Genomic DNA, 19,182 nt, shown 5'->3' on the forward strand with positions numbered 1-19,182 from the left:
GTGGGTACAGCTGGGATATGTGGGCAGGAGAGGTGATACGGGTAGGATGGAGCAGTGGGTACAGCCGGGATATGTGGGCAGGAGAGGTGATCTAGGTGTGATGGAGCAGGGGGTACAGGTGGGATGATGTAGGCAGGAGAGGAGATACAGGTGGGATGGAGCAGTGGGTACAGCTGGGGTGATGTGGGCAGGAGAGGAGATACGGGTAGGATGGAGCTGTGGGTACAGCTGGGGTGATGTAAGCAGAAGATGCCACGCAACAGTGCTGCAGGGGAGGGGCAGTGCAGGGGGGAGAGTTCGGGTAGGGTAGCACGGTGGTGCTGAGGAAACCCAAAGAGGCAAAGGCCTGTAGAGATCTTGGTATTCATTCTAGGAAAACACTTGATCCAGGATACACTAAGGAGCGGAAGAAAGAAGGCCTCTATTAGATGTGCATACACAACAGTCATCGGTGTATGGAGCCAGGAAGCTGCAAGGAAGGAAGCACCTTCTGGAGGTCCAAGTGGCCTGGGATAGTGGCTTTCCTGCGGCCAGGTGGTGCTGAGGGAGAGATTTAAAAGGGAGAATGAAGACCTGAAAGATGAACTGGAGTTGGGTTTGCTAGACTGGCCGGCCATGTTTGTGGTCTCCCTGGAGAGGGGGCTGAGGGAAGAGAGGTCCAAGGCACTGGGCAGAGCAGGTCTAGAAGGCAGTTTAGAGAGGTTGAGTTTAATGGTCTGGGGACTGTTGAACAGGTAGACAGTGCAGTTTACTGCAGGGAGCACAGCTGGAGACAGAGGTTGTCCTGTAGACAGACAGCGAGAAGAGGAAAGGTCCTGGGGCCAAACCCATCTCTAGAGTTTCATGCAGGAAAGAGAAAGTCACCTCCAAGGGAGCAGTAGATCCATGGGGGGGGGGGGTAAGGAGGACCTGGATGTGGTGCATCATACAGGGAAAGTTCACATTCCCAGTGCCAGATCCTCAGGGAGGGTGCCAGCGGCAGGAGGTCACAGGTAGAATTAGCTGCTCAGGGATCCAGAGGTCCTGGAGGCAGGTAGAGGGAGGGAAGGCAAAAAGCCTAGGGAAAGAGTAGAGTCCAGGCAAATAAGCTAGTTCTTGGAAGGGCCAGCCTTGGGCAGCAGAGCGGGTATTATCAGGAAACATCTGTGAAGTCAGTGTTGCTGTTTTTCTATATTGTCATTTTTTGTTTCAGGCGCTATGACTTGATGGATGGATGAAAACTTGGTGGGGGCAGGGACGTGGGAATGGAGAGTGGAGCTGTCTTCCACAAGGGCCCTTTGAAGTCCTCACTAGAAATGAAAGAGGGAGAAGGACAGGACAGGCTGCAAGCAGGTCGGCACCTCCAGTTTCTGCCTGCCATTCGTTTTTTTTTTTTTTTTTTTTTGGTTTTTCAAGACAGGGTTTCTCTGCAGCTTTGGAGCCTGTCCTGGAACTAGCTCTGTAGACCAGGCTGGTCTCGAACTCACAGAGATCCACCTGCCTCTGCCTCCCGAGTGCTGGGATTAAAGGCGTGCACCACCATCGCCCGGCTCGCCATTCGTTTTTAATTTGATAGCCCTGCCTTCCCTGAAAAGCAAGAGGGGAAGGTGCGGAAGGGTAGATGCTGTATCAGTGGTCATGGAGGAGCCATGACAAATGGTTCTGGGAATAGGGAAGGGATCGCCTGTGGGCCACTGCGTGTGCATAGACAGAGGTCTGCTCTGAACGGATGTTTGTCTTATGAGAAAGGGCCTCACTGTGTACTTCAGACTTGCCGAGAACTCATGCTTTTCCTGTGTACACCACTATGTCCAACACATTTTCACTGTGTGTGAGTGCGTGTGTGCACGAGTGCATGCGTGTGTGCGCAAGTGTGTGCATGTGTGTGTGTGCGTGCGAGTGTGTGCATGTGTGTGTGTTAATGTATACTATAAGGGGTGGAACTCGGGGCCTCCTGCATGCCAGGATCCTGTTCTGCTTCTCAGAACTAATACAGAAGTCTGGCTTTTGATACAGCATGAATGTTTTGACTTTTTGTTTTGATTTTTTGTTTTGTTTTTTTGCAGAAGTACCCAGGTCCAGGGCTCCTATGTAAAACCTTGGGACTTGAGTGAGGCTTTGCTTCTGATTTTAATTGAGGACAGTAATATGGTGCCGTGAGACACAGCCACATGAACGTTCCCCAGCAAGATTTGGGGCGGGACCCTGTAATCAAACACTTCGGGATGTCAGCAGCACAATAGGAATTTTCACACCAAGTGAATCAATAAGAACTATAAATAGGCTCGCATCTGTGCAGGTTGTTTGCCCTCCAACTGAGTTCTACAGGAACCAAAGCACCCTTTTTTTTTTTTAAATTAAGAAACAGGGGTCTGTACTGGGTTTAATAGGAAAGCAGAGATTAGAGAAAAGGAGAACACAGTCACTGGATTCTGAGAAATGACCCTTTAAACACCCCTCTCCAGAAGGCTCCAGAAATGGGCTGAGGGATTATATATACTGTGTGGTTGTGTGGCCATCACCGGTGTTTCCTGATGTCCACTGTGAGGGTTTCACCTATCTTAGAGACCTAAGCATGGGACTTTGTTAGGATTCTTGTCATTCCCTGAAGCTATAGTGAGAATGCCGTGATATGTCAAGCCCCATCACCATACAGGGCAAAATTCTTAAACAAAAGCAGCTATTCCAGGGGAGACAGTCCAGTCCCAAACTGACTAGTGGGTCTGGTCTAATAGCTTGAGGGACATCTCAAAGGACAGGGCAGGGTTCAGGTACATACAATCATTTTGGTTATAAACAACTGTTTCTTTTATTAGGATCACAGCTATCATTGCTCTTTTTATATATTATAAGATGAACAAAAGTAGAGACGGGCAGTGCAGCCAGCCCCTGCTATAGCCATTGCCAGTTTAAAACACGATCAACAGGAGACCAATCTCGTTCTTCTCGATCCCACCCCCACCCTTAGCCCTAGATGATTTTGAAAGAGACTGATAGCTACAAATTGAGGTTTGAGGATCCATAAAAATCACCTAACACTAAAGCTCGCCCTTGGAGGGGTGACTGCCCTGTGTGAATGTTCTCCCACACCCTTGCTCCTAGTCCATAGCTTAAATGGGGGAGCTTTTGCTGCTGGAGATACCCAAAGCTAATCTGGAAGTGGACTACATCAGGAGGCTTCGGGACAGAACTCCTGACGTTACTTGATTTTAAAGGAGGCTCTTGTCAGGCTTCACGAGATGACAGTATGTAGTTTCAGTAAGTGTCAGCGTAGGTCAATTGAGACCGGATGCTCCACGTCCCTTCCAAACATTGGGATGAGACTACAAGAGGAGAGGTGGGCAGGGATTTTCTGCTCTGGAGAGAAGCCCATTCCCTCCCTGGAGCCCAGTGTGATGTAGCACTGGCTTCCTGCTGTTTCTTTCGCACAGCGTCTAAGTCACTTCCTGCCAAGGGAACGAGGTATTTTGCAGCACAGAAGATGTTTTCTGAATGCACAAGCAGCTGCTGAGCACCGGCCTGAGTGACACGTGACAGCAGCACACACGTGACGGAAGCACACAGCCTTGCTTCTCAGTGCTTCTCTAGCACCTGCTCTGGCAGAGCCAGACTGAGCTACAAGACACCAGATGGCACTGGAGTGTAGAGTTCCCACTGCCTAAGAACAGTGTCACCTTCACTAGGGACAGAGACAATAATAGCTGTGCTTGCCATGTGTATCCCACTTGCCAGGAGCGGTCCTATGAGCTCTGTTGACAGCTCTGCAGAGGGGTATCACTTGCACCCCCTCTTGCAGCTGTAGAAGTGGGCCCCAAGAGTCAAGGAACCTCCCTAGTGGAAACTGGGTGGTGAGCTGGTCACAGGGGTCGCAAGGCTGGGCATCTTCTTCGAGAGGTCTTTGCTCAAACGGGAGTCAAGAAAGTCCCTCAACCAGACTGTTTGACTGGGATCTTGGAACCTCCAGGGACCTCTCTGCTTTTCCTTGAGAGTTAATATATATATTCTTGATCCTTTGGGCTCCTGTAGTGATATTTCATTTGTATTTTTAATAGATAAATCTTGTCTGAAGTTCAGAGAGTAAAACAACCACACTGATCAGCCTTAAAGACCAGTCAGTGGTGATACACACCTTTAATCCCAGTAGCCATGCTAGTTTGCCATAGAAATCGAGCAGTAGTGGTGCAAGCCTTTAATCCCAACACTAGAGAGGAATATAAAATGGGAGGAGATAGCTCTCAGATACAGTCTCATTCTGAGATTCCTGGAGGCAGAATCGCCATTTCAGACTTAGGTAGAGAGGTAAGACCAGTGGCTGTTTGCTTTTCTAACCTTCAGGTTGAAACCCAGTTTCCGTCTCTGGGTTTTTATTAATCATGCTACAGGCTCCTTTTCTTTACCACTTAATCTCAGAAGTCTAGTTTCCTTTCCCAGAAATAAGTAACTGTGATTTTGGCTTTCTGAGTATTATTCCAGAGGTTCAGACAGACACCAGCACATGAGACAGGCATCTCATGTTACAATGCCTAGCGCTCTGCTCTGCTGTCTCACTCCATGGTTAATTCGCCTCTTTGGAAAGCAACCGTAATCAGAACACTTACCCGGAGAGGCATTAGGAGGCTTAAATGAACTGACATACACGATGAGTATAACACAACTGTTTAAGCACCTCACTGACATGGAAAGCAATGTGCTCTCAGAATGTTCGTTTGCAAAAAGCCGCACCTCAGACTGCTGAGAGATGGGGTGGCCCGTGCTACTGAGGTCACACCCATTCCGGAGCCACATCTACCAGACGGCTTTTAGGGTCATACCTGTCCACTATTCCCAAATGGACAGTGACCTCACACTCACACCTCCTCAGCCCTCCAGGGTCCCTTTCTTCATTCCTACTCCAAGCTGGCCACTTGGTTTCCTGCCTCACTGAGAAAGAGGCCACTATCGGAGGAGGACCATTAGAACCCCTCCCTACAGCTTCTTCCTGCCAGCATGGTGCCAAGGGCTGCCCTCTCCCTTGGTGAGTGTGGATGCAGCTAACATCAACTCTTCCCCCAAAGACACTGGGCCTGTCCCTGATGTCATCTGGATCTTTTTAAAGTGTACAGTTCAACAACATTTAGCATATCAGTATTGAGCAATCTGTACCACTATCAGTTTGGAGCCTCTTCCTTGCCCTTAAGAGAAGCAACTAACAGTCGCTCCTCATGATCTCCCCTCAAGTGCAGCCCTCAGTGACCACTAGTGCCCTGTCTCTATGGATTTGTCTATTCTGGACACTTCCTATGCTTGGAATTGCACACGATGTGGCCTCTCAAGTTTGAATCCTTTGATTTGCTTAATATTTTCCAGGATCTTCCGTGCCGCAGCATGTGTCAGTACTTTATTCTTGTGTGTTTTGCACACGTGTTCATAGGGGTAAGGTTGTCTAGATCTGTGTGTACACTAGTGGAGGTCAGAGGTTAACTTTGTGTCTCTTCCTCAGTTGCTCGCCACCATTTATTGTTGAGATGGGTTTCTCCCTGGATTACCACTTCATTGAACATGGATGGCTAAATTAGCTGAGCATCAAGTCCTAAGGATTTTCCCATGTCCACATCCACAGGAGCAGGGACTCCAGGTACATGCCACCATGCCTGGCTCTTTTATTTTAGGGATCAAATTTATGGCCCACGCTTGCATGGCACACACTTTACCGACTGTGCCATTATCACAGCTCTGGTACACCCTTCCTTTCTATGGCTGGATACCATTCCGTTTTATGCATCTACCACATTTGGTTTGTCCATTCCTCAGCTGATTGACATTTTGGTTGTTTCTGCTTTGGGGCTATTATAAACCACGCTGCTATGAATATTCGTGTTCCAACTTTGTGTGAATTTACATTTGAAGTTGTCTTGGATACACGTCTAAGGGTAGAATTATTGCATCATGTGGAAACACTAGACTCTTTTTTTTTTAAGCCCCTGAATCAATTCTAGCCTGTCGGTGTTCGGTGAATTATTTTCATCATTATATAAATTCTGGGATAATATCCTTGACCCCAGGGCCCTCTCCATTTACTCTCGTATTTCTCATTTTTGTTTCCTTTTATGGTGAAACTACTGAATATAAACGCCCTCGCCCACTTGTCTCTGATTCATCACCTCGCGTTCACTACTATTAGAGTTTGTCCCCAATGTTCTACCAAAGCATCTCTTATGAAGGTCACCAATGACGCTTCCATTGTCAGATGATTGGTTATTTCCTGTCTTCATCATCTGCCCATCTCAGCTTTGCTCAAGCATTTCCCTGACTCTGCCTGGGGGCGTGGATATGTGTGCTTCCTCTTCTCTTCTGCCTCCCTTACCTGCTATCCTTCCCTCAACCCGAGCCAAGTCCTCCTTTCTGACAGAGCTTGCTCTCCAGTCATTATAAACCAAGACATAGCTTCCATCCACTATTCAGAACTCCCAAATTTGCTCCTTCACCCGTTACTTCCAGATTTATGGACCAAATTACCACACCATGTCTTCACTTGCCTATCTAGTGGACATTTTAAAATTGCCACATCCAAAACAGTAGTCTGGGTGTTCCTCCTAAATTCTGCTTCTCCCACCATCCTTCCCATCTCTGTAAATGTCATCTCCATCCTTCTGGCTGCTCAGGCGAAAGATCTTGGCGTCACTCTTGGCTCCTCCCACACCTCTCATATCCAAGCCACGGCAAACCCTCTTGAGCCTGTTTCCTAAGCATTTCTTCAACTTAACCAACTCTCAGCCGTCCATCAGCACTTGGCTCACTGGTTCGTCTCATCCAGTGACCCACACAGCAAATCTCCCTCTTCTCCCCTGGGACTCCCCATGGCAATCTTCTCTAAGAGGCTCAAGGTGGCCATAGCATCTCATCCCTCTGCCCATAACCTCCCGCTGGCCAGAGTTTACACAGGGGAAATGTCCAAGTGTCTTTATGGCCTCCCGGACCCCCATAGCCCTAATCAGACCACAGTCCTGCCTCTCTCCCCTCCTTTTTTTCTTGCACACTTCCTAGAATTCACAAGCTGCTCCAGCTCAAGCCCCTTTCACTCATTATCTCTCTGTCTAGAATGGATCTCCACACCTGCGTGTAGCCTGAACCCTCAGTACCTTAGGGTCACTATTCAAATGCTCTTCCTCAGTGAGGCACTCCTTGACAACACATAAAATAAAATAAAATGCATTCTGTTTTAGAAGCTCCAATTCTTTGTTCTCTGCTTTGTTCTTCCCCTCACCACACTGTTCTGTAACAGTTCTGCATCTTCCATCATCCATTCTGAGGGCTGGGGGATTTGTCTGCTGTATTCATGGGCTGAATATCTGTCTTAGAACAGTGTTTGGCTCTAGCGAGCCTTTGTTGGATGAATGCAAACATGAATGATAGACATTTGGGTATTTGGAGCATGCCAGTCTTTTGCTAATAAAACAAATGCTGTAGCAACCAATACTGAGTACTAACCATTTTGCTTATATATGACTACATTTGCTGGGAAAGGACATGAATGTTCATAATTCCAACTGTTAGGGAGTTTATATGACAAAAAAACTCTCCATAATTCACCATTATATGTTGGGCAAATTACATGAGAATTGTATGGCACCCCATGTTGACCTGGTTTTGTCTTGGATGAAAGAAATGATAAGGGAAAGCTGTCTGGGAAATTCAAGTTGTTAATTAGCTATTAATACCAGTTACTATCTCATCAGGGCCACTAGAGAGTCATCATAGCATCCTGGTCACACAGCACACCAGATCCACTAGCTCTCTGCTTGCAGACAGGGACAGAAAGGATAGGTCCTATAGCCTGGATATTTTCTGATGTTTAAAGAAGTCTGGGGAGGAAGAAGGACCTCTCACATCATCCAGCATAGTCTAAAAGAGAGTGTGAGATGCCTTGGTCAAAATTTTCTTGGACTTTGTTCAGGAATTCGAGCGGCATGACCTCCTGGGATATTGTTAATATTGTAATTCATAGGAATAAATGAAACCCTGTTCATCCTGGGCAGCTCTGGACAGTGACCTGGTGGTACTCTATGGTGCCAAGAACTTTAAATGACCCCAGAGATCTCGTATCTCCCAGTCCTGAGCTACAACAGCCACCTCTCTGCAATGGTCCTCAGCCTGACAGACTATCAGATGGCTGTTGCTGAGAGTGAATTCATGTTTTGCTGCACAGAACAATCTGGGGGAGTCTGTTAATAGATCTCCAGGCAAACAGCACAGGCTGCCTGGGTGCCCTTGGTAGGAGAGCGTCCAAGTCTTCTTAGCCACCCCTCCTTGCCCAATACAAGCCTTCAGAGTCAGGTGCAGGAGCTACACAACACACTGCTCAGTGGACAATGTCAAGATGGGTCACAAAGATGTGACCTGGAGACTAGCAAGTCAAATGAGCCATGAGTTACATCATGCTGGTTCTTGGGGACTTGGGTCCTTTATGGGTTTCTAGGTTTAATTTTACATCTCAGAAGATTCTGCAAATGCCAAGGTAGCTTCACATGGCTTCTGGAACATCCAGGAAATGGTTTGAGAAAGGGAGTGGCTCTGTTGTTCTATGAGTACTTAAGCTATATCCATCTATTGGATGGGCAAAACTGAAGCCTGTCAAATGTGGAGTTATATACCTAGTGTGCGTGCCCGTGGATACAATCACTTGGAAAGTATTTTTGGCTGAAGATTTGCATACCCTTTGAGACAACAATTTCAATTTTTACTGTATTTAACTCTAGAGAAAATTGTACAAAGACTCAGGTAATAATGTTTAGTACAGCCTGTGCTAGTTAGTTTTATTGTCAACTTGACACAACTAGGAAGAGGAAATCTCAACTGAGACACCACTCAGATCAGATTGGCCTGTGGGCTTGGCTGCAAGAGATTGTCTTGCTTAATGATTGATGTGGAAGAGCCCAGCCCACTGTGGGCAGCACCGTCCCCAGGCAGATAGATCTGAGCTATATACTAGACTCTGAGAGTGAGCCACCAGACAGCAGCATTCCACAGCTTCTGTCTGAGCAGATTGGGTCTTGGAAGTGTAAGATGAAGTCAACCCTCTCCTCCTTAAGTTGTTTTCGGTCATGCTGTTTATCACAGCAATAAGAAAACTAACCAGAACATATCCTTATCAGTAATAGGAAAAACTGGCAACAACTTAAATGTCTACCAAGTAGACATTTTTAGGTTAGTTCTGTGGTAAAATATTATATCACACTGAAAATAGATGTGCTATAGCCTATATGTCAGTATAATAATAATAATAAAAAAGAATAGTGTCATGCAAAATCAAAAGCGAGGCATTGAAGGATACATGTGAAGATATGTAAACTTTAAGGATCTGTAGAATTGCTGTGCACTGTTTGTGGAAATAGGTCTATGTATAAAATCTCAAAGAATGCATTAGTGGGATAAATCTCAAATTCAGGATAACAGTTTCTGTAACCCGCTAATTTGCATACTACAAAGTAATATTCAGGAGTCGTTTCCTGGGAGTGATTAAATCATGAGGAATCCACTCTTCTGAATGGAATCCGCGCCTTTATAATAGAGGCTCAAGCTGCTTCCTTTGCCCTTCCACCATGGAATCTTCTAGTGCCTTCAGCTTGGTCCTCCCAGTTCTAGAACTGTAAGCAATACATTTCTTCTGCTTATAAATCTCTTAGTCTAAGGTATTTTGTTATAGCAGCAAGAGCAGACTGCCAATGGCTGCCTTTGAGAAAGGAAATAGCTGTGAAGTCAGAGGGCACTGCAAAGGCATCTGTAATGTTTTCCTTTTAAAAAATATCCATTATATTACTAGATATATAATTATAAGCTTGAGATATTTCAGAATTAAAGAGACATTGCAATGGTGTCTGAATCCCATGAGGTGAACTGAAGCATTGTTTGTGCTGGGGCTGGTGGCCAAGTCCGGTGAGTCTGGGCCACTAGCTTTGGATGTCACAGCCTATCTGGGGGTGTTTGTGAAGCTCCGTGTTCATGTGCATCATCAGAGCATACAACACGCTCATACAGCTCAGTGAAGTGCAACGCAAAGACTCAAGGGGACACCTGAGACTGATTGTGTGACCAGGGCGACTGCTGAAGTGATTCACAGAGGCTGATGGCCTTCCCGTGATCACTTACCCCAGAGGAAGCCGACTGCTTCTCCAGGAGATATCACAAGCTTACAGCCCTATGGTCTGCTTTGGGAGACATAATTCCTGCTTTAGAAGGTGAGTCTTTGTGAGCATGTTTGTAGAAGTCTTGGTTGTTTAGTCTAAGGCCAGCTTGTGCAGTTATGGGTAGCGTAGGTCCTAACCATGGCCATCCTCCACACACCAGGAGCCCACTCACAACAGCAGGGCAGGAGAGTCAATGGGACCTGGGGACTTCAAACTCCATAGAATCTGGGGCTTTCTTAATCACCCTGTGTGAACTCCCCGTGGAAGGGAGCGTGTATGTGCGTGTGTATACATATGTATGGTGGCACTATTGAGTCCTGAGGCTTCAAGCTCATCTGGTCCCGTCTGACCTGGAGCCCACGGGCTAGCTCAGAGGAATCTGGAGGTGAAATTCTCAGCCCCATCAACTGGAGGCACTGACGTACATTGACAATTTGAAATTATCAATTATCAATTATCATTCCCCCATAGCCTACTCATGGAGTTGTGCCCAGTGGTCTAAATGGCCACGGTCATGAGGTGGGGACAGACCACCTCCTGAAGGCTAGGTGTGCACATGCAGAACACCTGTTTCTCAGCACATTCCTCGCAGTCCTTTCACGGGCCAGTGACAGGACTAGGAAGGTGCCTGTGTAGGCTCCTTGTTTCCCTGATTTGGGTTCAAACCAGAATTCCTGAGGTGAGTTCACCTTCTTGGCTCCTATTATCACACACCCACAAAATGAAGACACCCCTAAAATGAATGACTGAAGTCCCATCCCTCATATTTAAATGGAATATGCCATCACTGCAGGCATACCTGGTGCTTTTCCACATCCTTGTTCACACGGTCTCCTTTGATTTAATAAATCGTACTGATACTTGCTGAAGCCCTTCCTGCTCCGCAAGGCTCACTTCAGATGCCACCTCTTTTCTGGAGCCTTTTCTGACTTCACCCAAATTGAAGTAATGTCCCTCTCCTTGAAACATGAGGACGGAGCCTAGACCCTTTTCTTGGGCTTCTCTGAACGGGCTGGCAGAACACCTGCCAGACAGTTGGGTTTGGGTGTAAAGTTGCAGACAGCGGAGCAGGCCCAGTGGAGCTGCCAGGGTTCCCCCCATGTGGACACCACAGAGCCTTACCTTCGGGGTGAACATGTGCAGGATGCCGTCAATCGCCCCTCGCAGCAGCAGCCCCCGAACCAGGAAGCAGGCCAACACCACGTAGGGGAAGAGGGAGCTGAAATACATTACCTGCAGAGAAGACAGAGTCCCCCCGTCAGGCAGAGCCCCCCTTCCCTGCTCACAGCTGGGGCCCATGAGCCTCCTCTGATATCAGGCAGCAGAACTCAGAGCCTGGAGCCCCCAGGCACTGAGCCAAACCCACCATCCATCTGGCCCAAGCAGGAGCAGAACAAGCTGGAGTCAGCATGGCTGTGCCTGGAGCTAGTCTGCCTTTCAAGAGCTGGCAGGACTGAACCAGCAGTTTGTACTCCTAAGTCTCATGTTCCTAGTAGACAGTTTCAGGATCTCCACTGTTCTCAGAAGTTCTATAGCAGAAGGCATCTAGGGGGCCTTGACACTGTTTCCCAACAGAGCCCATCAGAAGAGAGAGTAGCCCCTACGCATCCCGAACCTGAACCTCGTGCTTCTTGCTGGTTCATATATGTCATGCACCTCTCTACAGCTCCGTGCTCCTGGCACAGAGTCACACACAAAGAATTTGATCATGGGGCCTCAGCTGCAGTGAAACCAACCCTGGGGCCCTTAGGACAGGGCAACAGAAAGGCTAAGAGCTATCTGCATGAGTACTGATCCTGCAGCTACCATCAACCAATCCTGGGGCCTCAGGCTACCTGCTTAGCATGCATCCATCTCCCCATCTCTAAAGGGCTGCAATATTCTTAACTCATAACGGTGGTGAGAGCCAGGGATATGCAGATGTGACAGCCCTGATAAATGTCATGAAGTGTCAGCTACTATTCCGGCCCCCAGAGAGGGAGGAGGCTGGTGGCTGAGATGGTACCACCTTTCTGCAACTCAGCATCCTGACTCATCAAGTCTGACAAAGAACCAAGAGCCTCAGCTCAAGCCCTGGACCTGGACAGACTAGCTGTAAGACCTTAGGGGGGCTCTTTCCCCAGTACAGACCTCAGTTTCCTTCTCTATAAAATGGGTGGAGGAGACATCTCTATCAGATGTCTGTCAGTCTTTCCATCCCTGGCAGCCCATGAATTCTGCGAGGTCATAAATAATGAGGATTGGAAATGCTGGGAAAGAAAGACAGGGCTGGACTGTTATGACTTTCACCGGCTGGACTGTTTGGGGGCCCCAAGCTCTCTGCGGCTCTAACAGCCCTTTATCGGCAGACAGCATAGGGCAGAGTTTCATCGAAAACTGCTTAGACTGCCCAATGCAAGGGCTTTTGCTTAGGAACCTGGGTATCTAGATATCAAGGTCAGTACCTCTAGCTCCTCGGTGTTTGCAGGGCAGGCCTAAGCTACAAGCAACAAAACAGATGGGGCTCCAGTAACAACTACCCAGCAAGTTCATCCTTAGGCTATCTGTGGTGGTAATGCTCCCACCCTTCCCGTGAGGCTAATGCTGTCACTCAAGTAGTCTTCCCCAGTGGCCTGGGATCCGAGCTCCTGCTCTCTGGGTCTCTGTTGCCTTTTTCCAGCTCACCTTTCCAGAGGACTGGATACCCTTGACTACAGCCATGCCCACGATGCTCCAGGCCACAAGGAGGCAGAGTGTCATCTTCCAGTTGAGGCCCCCACTCTCTGAGATGGAGTTGGAGATGTCCAAGGCCTCTCGGTACCAGAAGTAGGTAGTGGCTGAGCTCTTCTCACACTCAGGCTCCACCACTGAAACCACAGGAAAGGCCACAGGCCTCAGCTTCCAGCCCTATGGCCATCTCCTGTGGTGGACCCTGCCCAGGTAGCAGTGGGTGAGTGGGTAGCTGGGGGAGGACTGTGTAATGATCTGGAGGAACCCGAGGAATCTTGAGTTTCTGGTGGGACCTACGAGCCTTTGAGCCACAATCACATGACTGAATTCCCACCTCCACCGTCTTCTGCTCACAAGTGCCAAATCTGTTTAAAGGTTCTTGGGGGAAGGCCCTGAGACAGAGGCTGGAAATCCAGATGTCAGGTCACTGGTTAGATGGACAGCATGAGCGTGGGAACAGGGGCTACGGGATCTGTTTTCCCGTCTATGGAGTGAGGCACACAAGTCACAACTGTTCTTAGACATATGCTATTGGAGAAACAGAGTAGTTCATAATAACTAAACAAAATTCAATCCCTGAGACCTCTGTGTGCTAGGCCAGCAGGAGATCAGTAGATCATTTCCTCAAGAGAAGGAGAAAAAAAAGTATTGGGGTGTGAAGTGCTTTCTCCAAGGTGACTCACTGAACCGATTAAACCCAAATCTTAGTACTAAACAGTTTAGACTCCTTCCCGGGACAGTGCTGGCTGGAGACCACAGCTGGGGTTCCTCCAGGGTCCCCACACTTGCCTGCCACAGTCCCATTCCTGATGACAGGGCATTCGCTCCAGGGCAGTGGGTACTGGAAGGACTTGAAGAAGTAGAAGACGCTCCACCCAATGATGACATTGTAGTACAGCCCAACGAAGAGGCAGACCTGAGGACAAGGACCAGGGTAAGATTACGGAGGCTGCAGGTAAAGCCGCCCCTCCCTGCACTCCATCCAAGGCCCAGCAGCTCAAAACCAGTTCTGATGGAGGATGTGGGCAGGGCGGCGGGGAGGGGGATGCAGAGATGGAGCAGGGGTTGGGGGTCTGCTCCCAGTCCTCCTCCATTCATCTGGTACTCAAACAGTTCACAAAGGAATTCCTGGGATATTAAAATTTTCTCCTTTAAGCAATAAACTCTTAAAATGTTAATTCTTTCCAGTTTGAAATTCCTGTGAGATACTTGAAGCCCTTCCCCCATCATTTCCTGATGACTCGGGATTCTAATCAGAGATGCCTTCCAGGACCACGGAGACACACCACAGTAACGGTCCTTTTAGGCCCACCCAGATGGTGGTACTTTTTGAGACTGTGTGGATCACTGGTTTTTCCACCTCTTCCCTTTTCTCAGGTGCTGCTCTTCCTTCAGAACAGCGAGCAGCCTGCTTCTAGCTTCTAGAGACAAAGCAGTAAGCTTGGCAGAGTTTTATTAAACTAGGTGGGATCTAGCAATGTTTAACAGGCAGGGTTTGGCTGCATCTGCTCCGGATGCTCCGAGGGCCCTTCCAGAGGCCTGGCTGTCCCAGACGATTCAGAGTGCTTGTTAGTGTGATTGCAGAGGGCTCCTGGTCTCTCCCATTTCACACGAGCAACTATGTGGAGGAGCACATGTTCACATACACAAAGAGAAAACAAGGGAGGGGGCTGCGCTGGAATAAACATGCAGAGAAGCAGCCCTTTCCTTAACTGTGTTGTTTCCAGCCCAGGTAGAGGGTTCCCCTCCTCGTGCATGTCCAAACATGGCCAGCCTGGTATTTACACTGGAGCTGGCCACGGGAAGGTGATGCCTGGTCTGACAACAGGATAATCCTCCTACCGTGTTTGACAGAACCCTCAGTTCCTTCCAGAAACGAATTCCAGTTTTTATCTCAAGTATGAGAATGGGCACCTGCAGGTTTCACCTTTAAGGGATGTTCAGTTACTTTAGTTGTATGCAGCTCTCAGCAAGATTTCATCGACAGCTACACAGATGAGCCCGGAAGTCCCCATCCGAGGCTCGGGAGGTCTCCCCAAACCTCATGCTTCCTGGGTTGGCCATAAGACTCCTGTCTGAGTATTTCAACTGTTTAATTGCATGGCGCTCTAGCAAGGCGTGCTAAGCCACGTACATTTGAAACTCACTTCCCAAGGAAAGGGAGAGGAGTCCATGAGGAAGTGGTAAGGAGTGGTGGGGACCTGGATGGTCCATCTGTTCCCGGATGATAAAGACTGAGATATCCTTGTGAACGTGCCCCGTTTTCCCTCCTTTGCCTCATTTGTGAATGTCACATATGGTTTCTGGCAGTGGCATCAACTGCCAGTTTAGGAAATGTGGTGACTATGGCCCTGAGACACCATCTGTGAAGAATCTGTTGATGAACCCTCTCGCTCCCCTTGTGTCGGCCCAGGACTCGGGCCTGTAAACCTGGTGACCTCCTCCACACTATCCCAAAGTGGACCCTCTGCCTCCCGCCCAGTGCCAGCCCCCAGCTCTGAACTCACAATACAGCTGGAGAAGCCGATGCCCCCCAGGCGCGGGCACACGTAATGCCACACACCGATGCTGCCACGGCGGATCCTCTGGCCCACAGCCAGCTCCAGAAAGAAGAGAGGGATGCCAATGATGATCAGCAGCACCAGGTATGGTACCAGGTAGGCACCTGCAAGGATAAGAGAAGGTGCAGATCAGAGGGACAGTGAGGGAAGGGGTGGCAGCCGTGCCCAACAGTCTCAGACATAGTGTGTGGGCAGGGACGACAATGGAAGGGAAAGGTGGCATGTCCAACAGACTCGGCCACAGCTTAGGCCATCTGGAGCTTCCCTGTGAATGTTGCTGCTCAAGGCTGTGATTTTTATCTCCAACGCTGGCCCATTCAGACTTTTCCTCTCCTTGATCCTCTGACTCGGGATGGGACACGAGGGAGCATACGGACACCAGTGCCTTCCACTTGCAAGGCTGGATTCAGAAGCAGATACCTCATTGCCTCTCAGAGAGCCACATGTCAAGTCACAGACACTGGCCTCATGCAGCACTCTGTGGACACCTGTCCACAACCCTCCCAGATGTCACGGGTCCTGCTCACTCATTCCCAAGGCCTCACTCACTCCTACTCTGTGGTCCGGCCTGCCGGCATTGAGACAAATGCTGATACAGCAGACTGAGCAACTCAAGAGAAGCTGAGCTTAGACGCTCTCCAGGGAGAGGATCTGATCAGCATCACCATTAATCCACAGCTAATTCGGAGGAATGGAAGAGAAATTAGTTGTTCAGGAAAGCATGATAAGGGAATCATAAAGGATGGAATGATCTTGCTAAAGATTACAGATAACAAATTAATCTTGCTGTCTTAAACCTAGCTGCAGACACGATCTCAATTCCAAGTGACAGGGCATTTAGCAAGAGAATTAAGGCCACGGCTGGACATGGACGAGTGCACCCCACCAAGAGTTGTGCCAAGAACCTAGCCCTGTTGGCAACACTATCAGTCAGGCCCTGCCTGTCAAACTGTCTTGCTTGTTCCTGTCTCCTGGGTTACCTAGCACCTTCAGGGAAACCGGCTCAAGAGAGGAGTCTCTGAAAGCCCCGGCTACACTGTTCTATCCTGTAGTGGCCTTTTGTTTATGATCTAACAAATAAAGCTTGCCTGAAGATCAGAGTGCAGAGCTAAGCCACTAGTTAGTCATAGATGTCAAGCAGTGATTGCACAAACTTTAGTCCCAAGACTAGGGAGACAGAGGCAGATGGATCTCTATGGGCTACATGAGATTGAATCTGTCTAAAAAAAAAAGGTGATCCCAGCACTTGGGATCACATGCGTTTAATCCCGGCACTAGGGAGGTGGAGACAGGAGTGATATGGCTGGGCGGAGAGAGGAATATAAGGCAGGGGGAGAGAAGAGCTCTGCTGCTGTTTGAGGATTCAGTCTGAGCATGCAGTCTGAGGTTTCAGAGACAGCAGTCAGTCTGAGAATCTGTAGAGACAGGATCGCCACTTCGGTCTGAGCATTGGTTGAGGTAAAGGTTCTCTAATGGCTGGCTCCTTTGCTTCTCTGATCCTTCAGCCTTTACCCCCAATATCCGACTCTGAGTTTTGATTATTAAGAACAACCAGAGTTTGTGCTACTCTGTCCCCTGCAACTTACCTTTCTCAAGTACACGCCTAATCTGCCAATGAACACTGGCGATCAGGCAACTACTGGACACAAAATCTGTCCATCAGCAGCAAAAGTTGTTTACCATGGTTCTCCTCTATGCCAGATTCAGGCTTTAGGGGATGCAGGAACAGAAGACCCAGATGCCATCCTGGGAGACCTCGCGGGAAGCAAGTTCCTCAGATTTATTTAGGCAGTGTCAGCAGGCACATTCTGGATTGGTCACACCACAGGGGGCCACCTGAGCATACATCTGCTGAGGGAACTCATGGGGAGAGCCTTCAAGAGAAGCTTCCCACCGAGTCTCACAGAGCAATATCATTTTAACACGCACACGCACATGCGTGCACACACACACACAAATGCACACACATGCACACACGCACTCACATGCACACACACTTGCACACGCACATACACATGCACACACAAGCACACATGCATGCGCAGGCATCCACCTATGTACTCACTCATTCAGCCTGTCACTCACCAGCAGCCCCATCAAATGCCCTAAAAAGCCGTGGGTATGGACCTCTAGTCTGTCTTGGTCTTTGGTGGAGAGAAACAATAGCAACAGAAGCAATTTATTGCAGGAAGATGACAAGGAGGAGCCTTGCTGGTGTTTTACTTTGCCTCAGGGTCCTCAGGAGGGACACGATGTACAGGGAGATGAGTGTCGGGGTGTCAGAGCACACTGCTATTTCCTATGTACGTTTCTCTCCTCTTCCTACAGCTGGGGAGATCCTCTAAAAGTGATCTGCGGCCAAACGGTGGACTGGCTTTCCTTCTGTCCGAGTCCTGACTGCAGGTCACAGCCACATGGAGTTTAGTCTAGCCAGGGGGCTCAAGGCCAGGACACTCAGGTGAGCTGAACTCATAGTTAATCAAAGGCATTCTTGTGTGCCAATCATCACTGAGTTCACGCGGCACCCTCTTCTACCTCGGAAAACACGACCTGGAGGCAACAGTGTCTCTGAGGAGTCTCAGGGCTGAGCAGCTGGGAGCACCACTCAGGGCATTAGGACACTGGGTGGAGCCTGACTCTCTGCACTTCACCAGATCTCTCTCTATACACCGTGCCTTGCTTTTGCCACAGCCCATTTATTTCTGGGGCTCAAGAGCTCATTTTTTTGGCCTCCAGTCAATTGAAATATGGATAGAAAAGAAGCTGCGAACAGACTCTGTGATCAGATTATCAAACCTGGAATCCTGGCTCTGACACCTACTTTGCAACTTTGGACAAATTATTTGATGTCTCTTTGCTTTTATTTTGTCATAGATGCAGACAGAATGAAAGTATTAGACGAAGCCATAGGAGATAGCTGATGTGTGTCCATTTTTTATTTACAAAAATGTCACTCCATACTCCTCCACTCTCTAAAGGATGTTGTGAAGAAGGAATGAAGTACTTTGAACAGGAAGGCTAAGCACGAATGCTGCTGTACAATCTTCAAGAGGTCTGGCTGGCAGAGGTGGGTCCCTGAGTGGGCCGTTGAGAGGTATAGCCTGTCCCTGATTCTGTATTATCCTGTTTCCTGCTACTCTGCCTTGTGATGAGCTCCCCAACACACTTCCTCTGACACAGATACTCATTCGTATTACCACCCTCACAGGCTGAGCTCCCCCGAAACCCTCAGACAAACTGAGTCCTTCTTCCCTCAAGTTTCTTCTGTTAGCTATTTTGTTCCAGTAAGGAGAAAAGTAACAGATACAAAGGTGAGGTGTCCCTCTCTGAATGGAGCAGAAATTTTGGGAGAGGCTACAATGGTAGGAACTCGCCAGCAGGAAGAAGCTGAGCCAAAATGCCTAGGAAGCTGTAGCTATCCAACAGGCTAGAGCGTGGTGGTCCCAGGGCAGGGGACTCAGGAGCTATGCAGTTCCCTTCATAGCTTTCATAGAAAGGATAGGTTTCTCGGGAACACAGGCGTGGCCTTGGAAATGCAGTTGTTAGCTCTCTGTGTTAGCACTAACTGTGAGCTTCACTACAGTCATGTGAGAAGAGAATCTTGGCTGAGGGATTTCCCAGATCAGACTGGCCTCTGGTCGTGTCATTCAGGGATTTCCTTCATTAGTAATTGATCCAGAAGAGCCCCGCCCACTATGGGCGGCACCATTCCCTGGGAAGCTGGTCTGGGCTATAAAAGAAAGCAAACAAGGCGCCATACTGTGAGCAGG

The 19,182-nt window shown here is 48.6% G+C and overlaps 1 protein-coding gene across 2 annotated transcripts in view; it reads right to left on the reverse strand.

The window, feature by feature from the left end:
* Slc6a17 (solute carrier family 6 member 17) overlaps positions 1 to 19,182 on the reverse strand; it is a 46,776-nt gene that overhangs the window by 8,990 nt on the left and 18,604 nt on the right. For both annotated transcript variants that reach the window (XM_005367843.3, XM_013354032.2), the window contains exons 3-6: positions 15,359 to 15,516; positions 13,641 to 13,767; positions 12,807 to 12,988; positions 11,265 to 11,375 (exon numbers count right to left, since the gene is read on the reverse strand). In XM_005367843.3, coding sequence (XP_005367900.1) covers positions 11,265 to 11,375; positions 12,807 to 12,988; positions 13,641 to 13,767; positions 15,359 to 15,516 — 578 coding nt within the window. The remainder of the gene's footprint in view (positions 1 to 11,264; positions 11,376 to 12,806; positions 12,989 to 13,640; positions 13,768 to 15,358; positions 15,517 to 19,182) is intronic.

This window comes from Microtus ochrogaster, unplaced genomic scaffold (genome assembly GCF_000317375.1).
Source record: "Microtus ochrogaster isolate Prairie Vole_2 unplaced genomic scaffold, MicOch1.0 UNK25, whole genome shotgun sequence".
Taxonomy (NCBI): Eukaryota; Metazoa; Chordata; class Mammalia; order Rodentia; family Cricetidae; genus Microtus; species Microtus ochrogaster.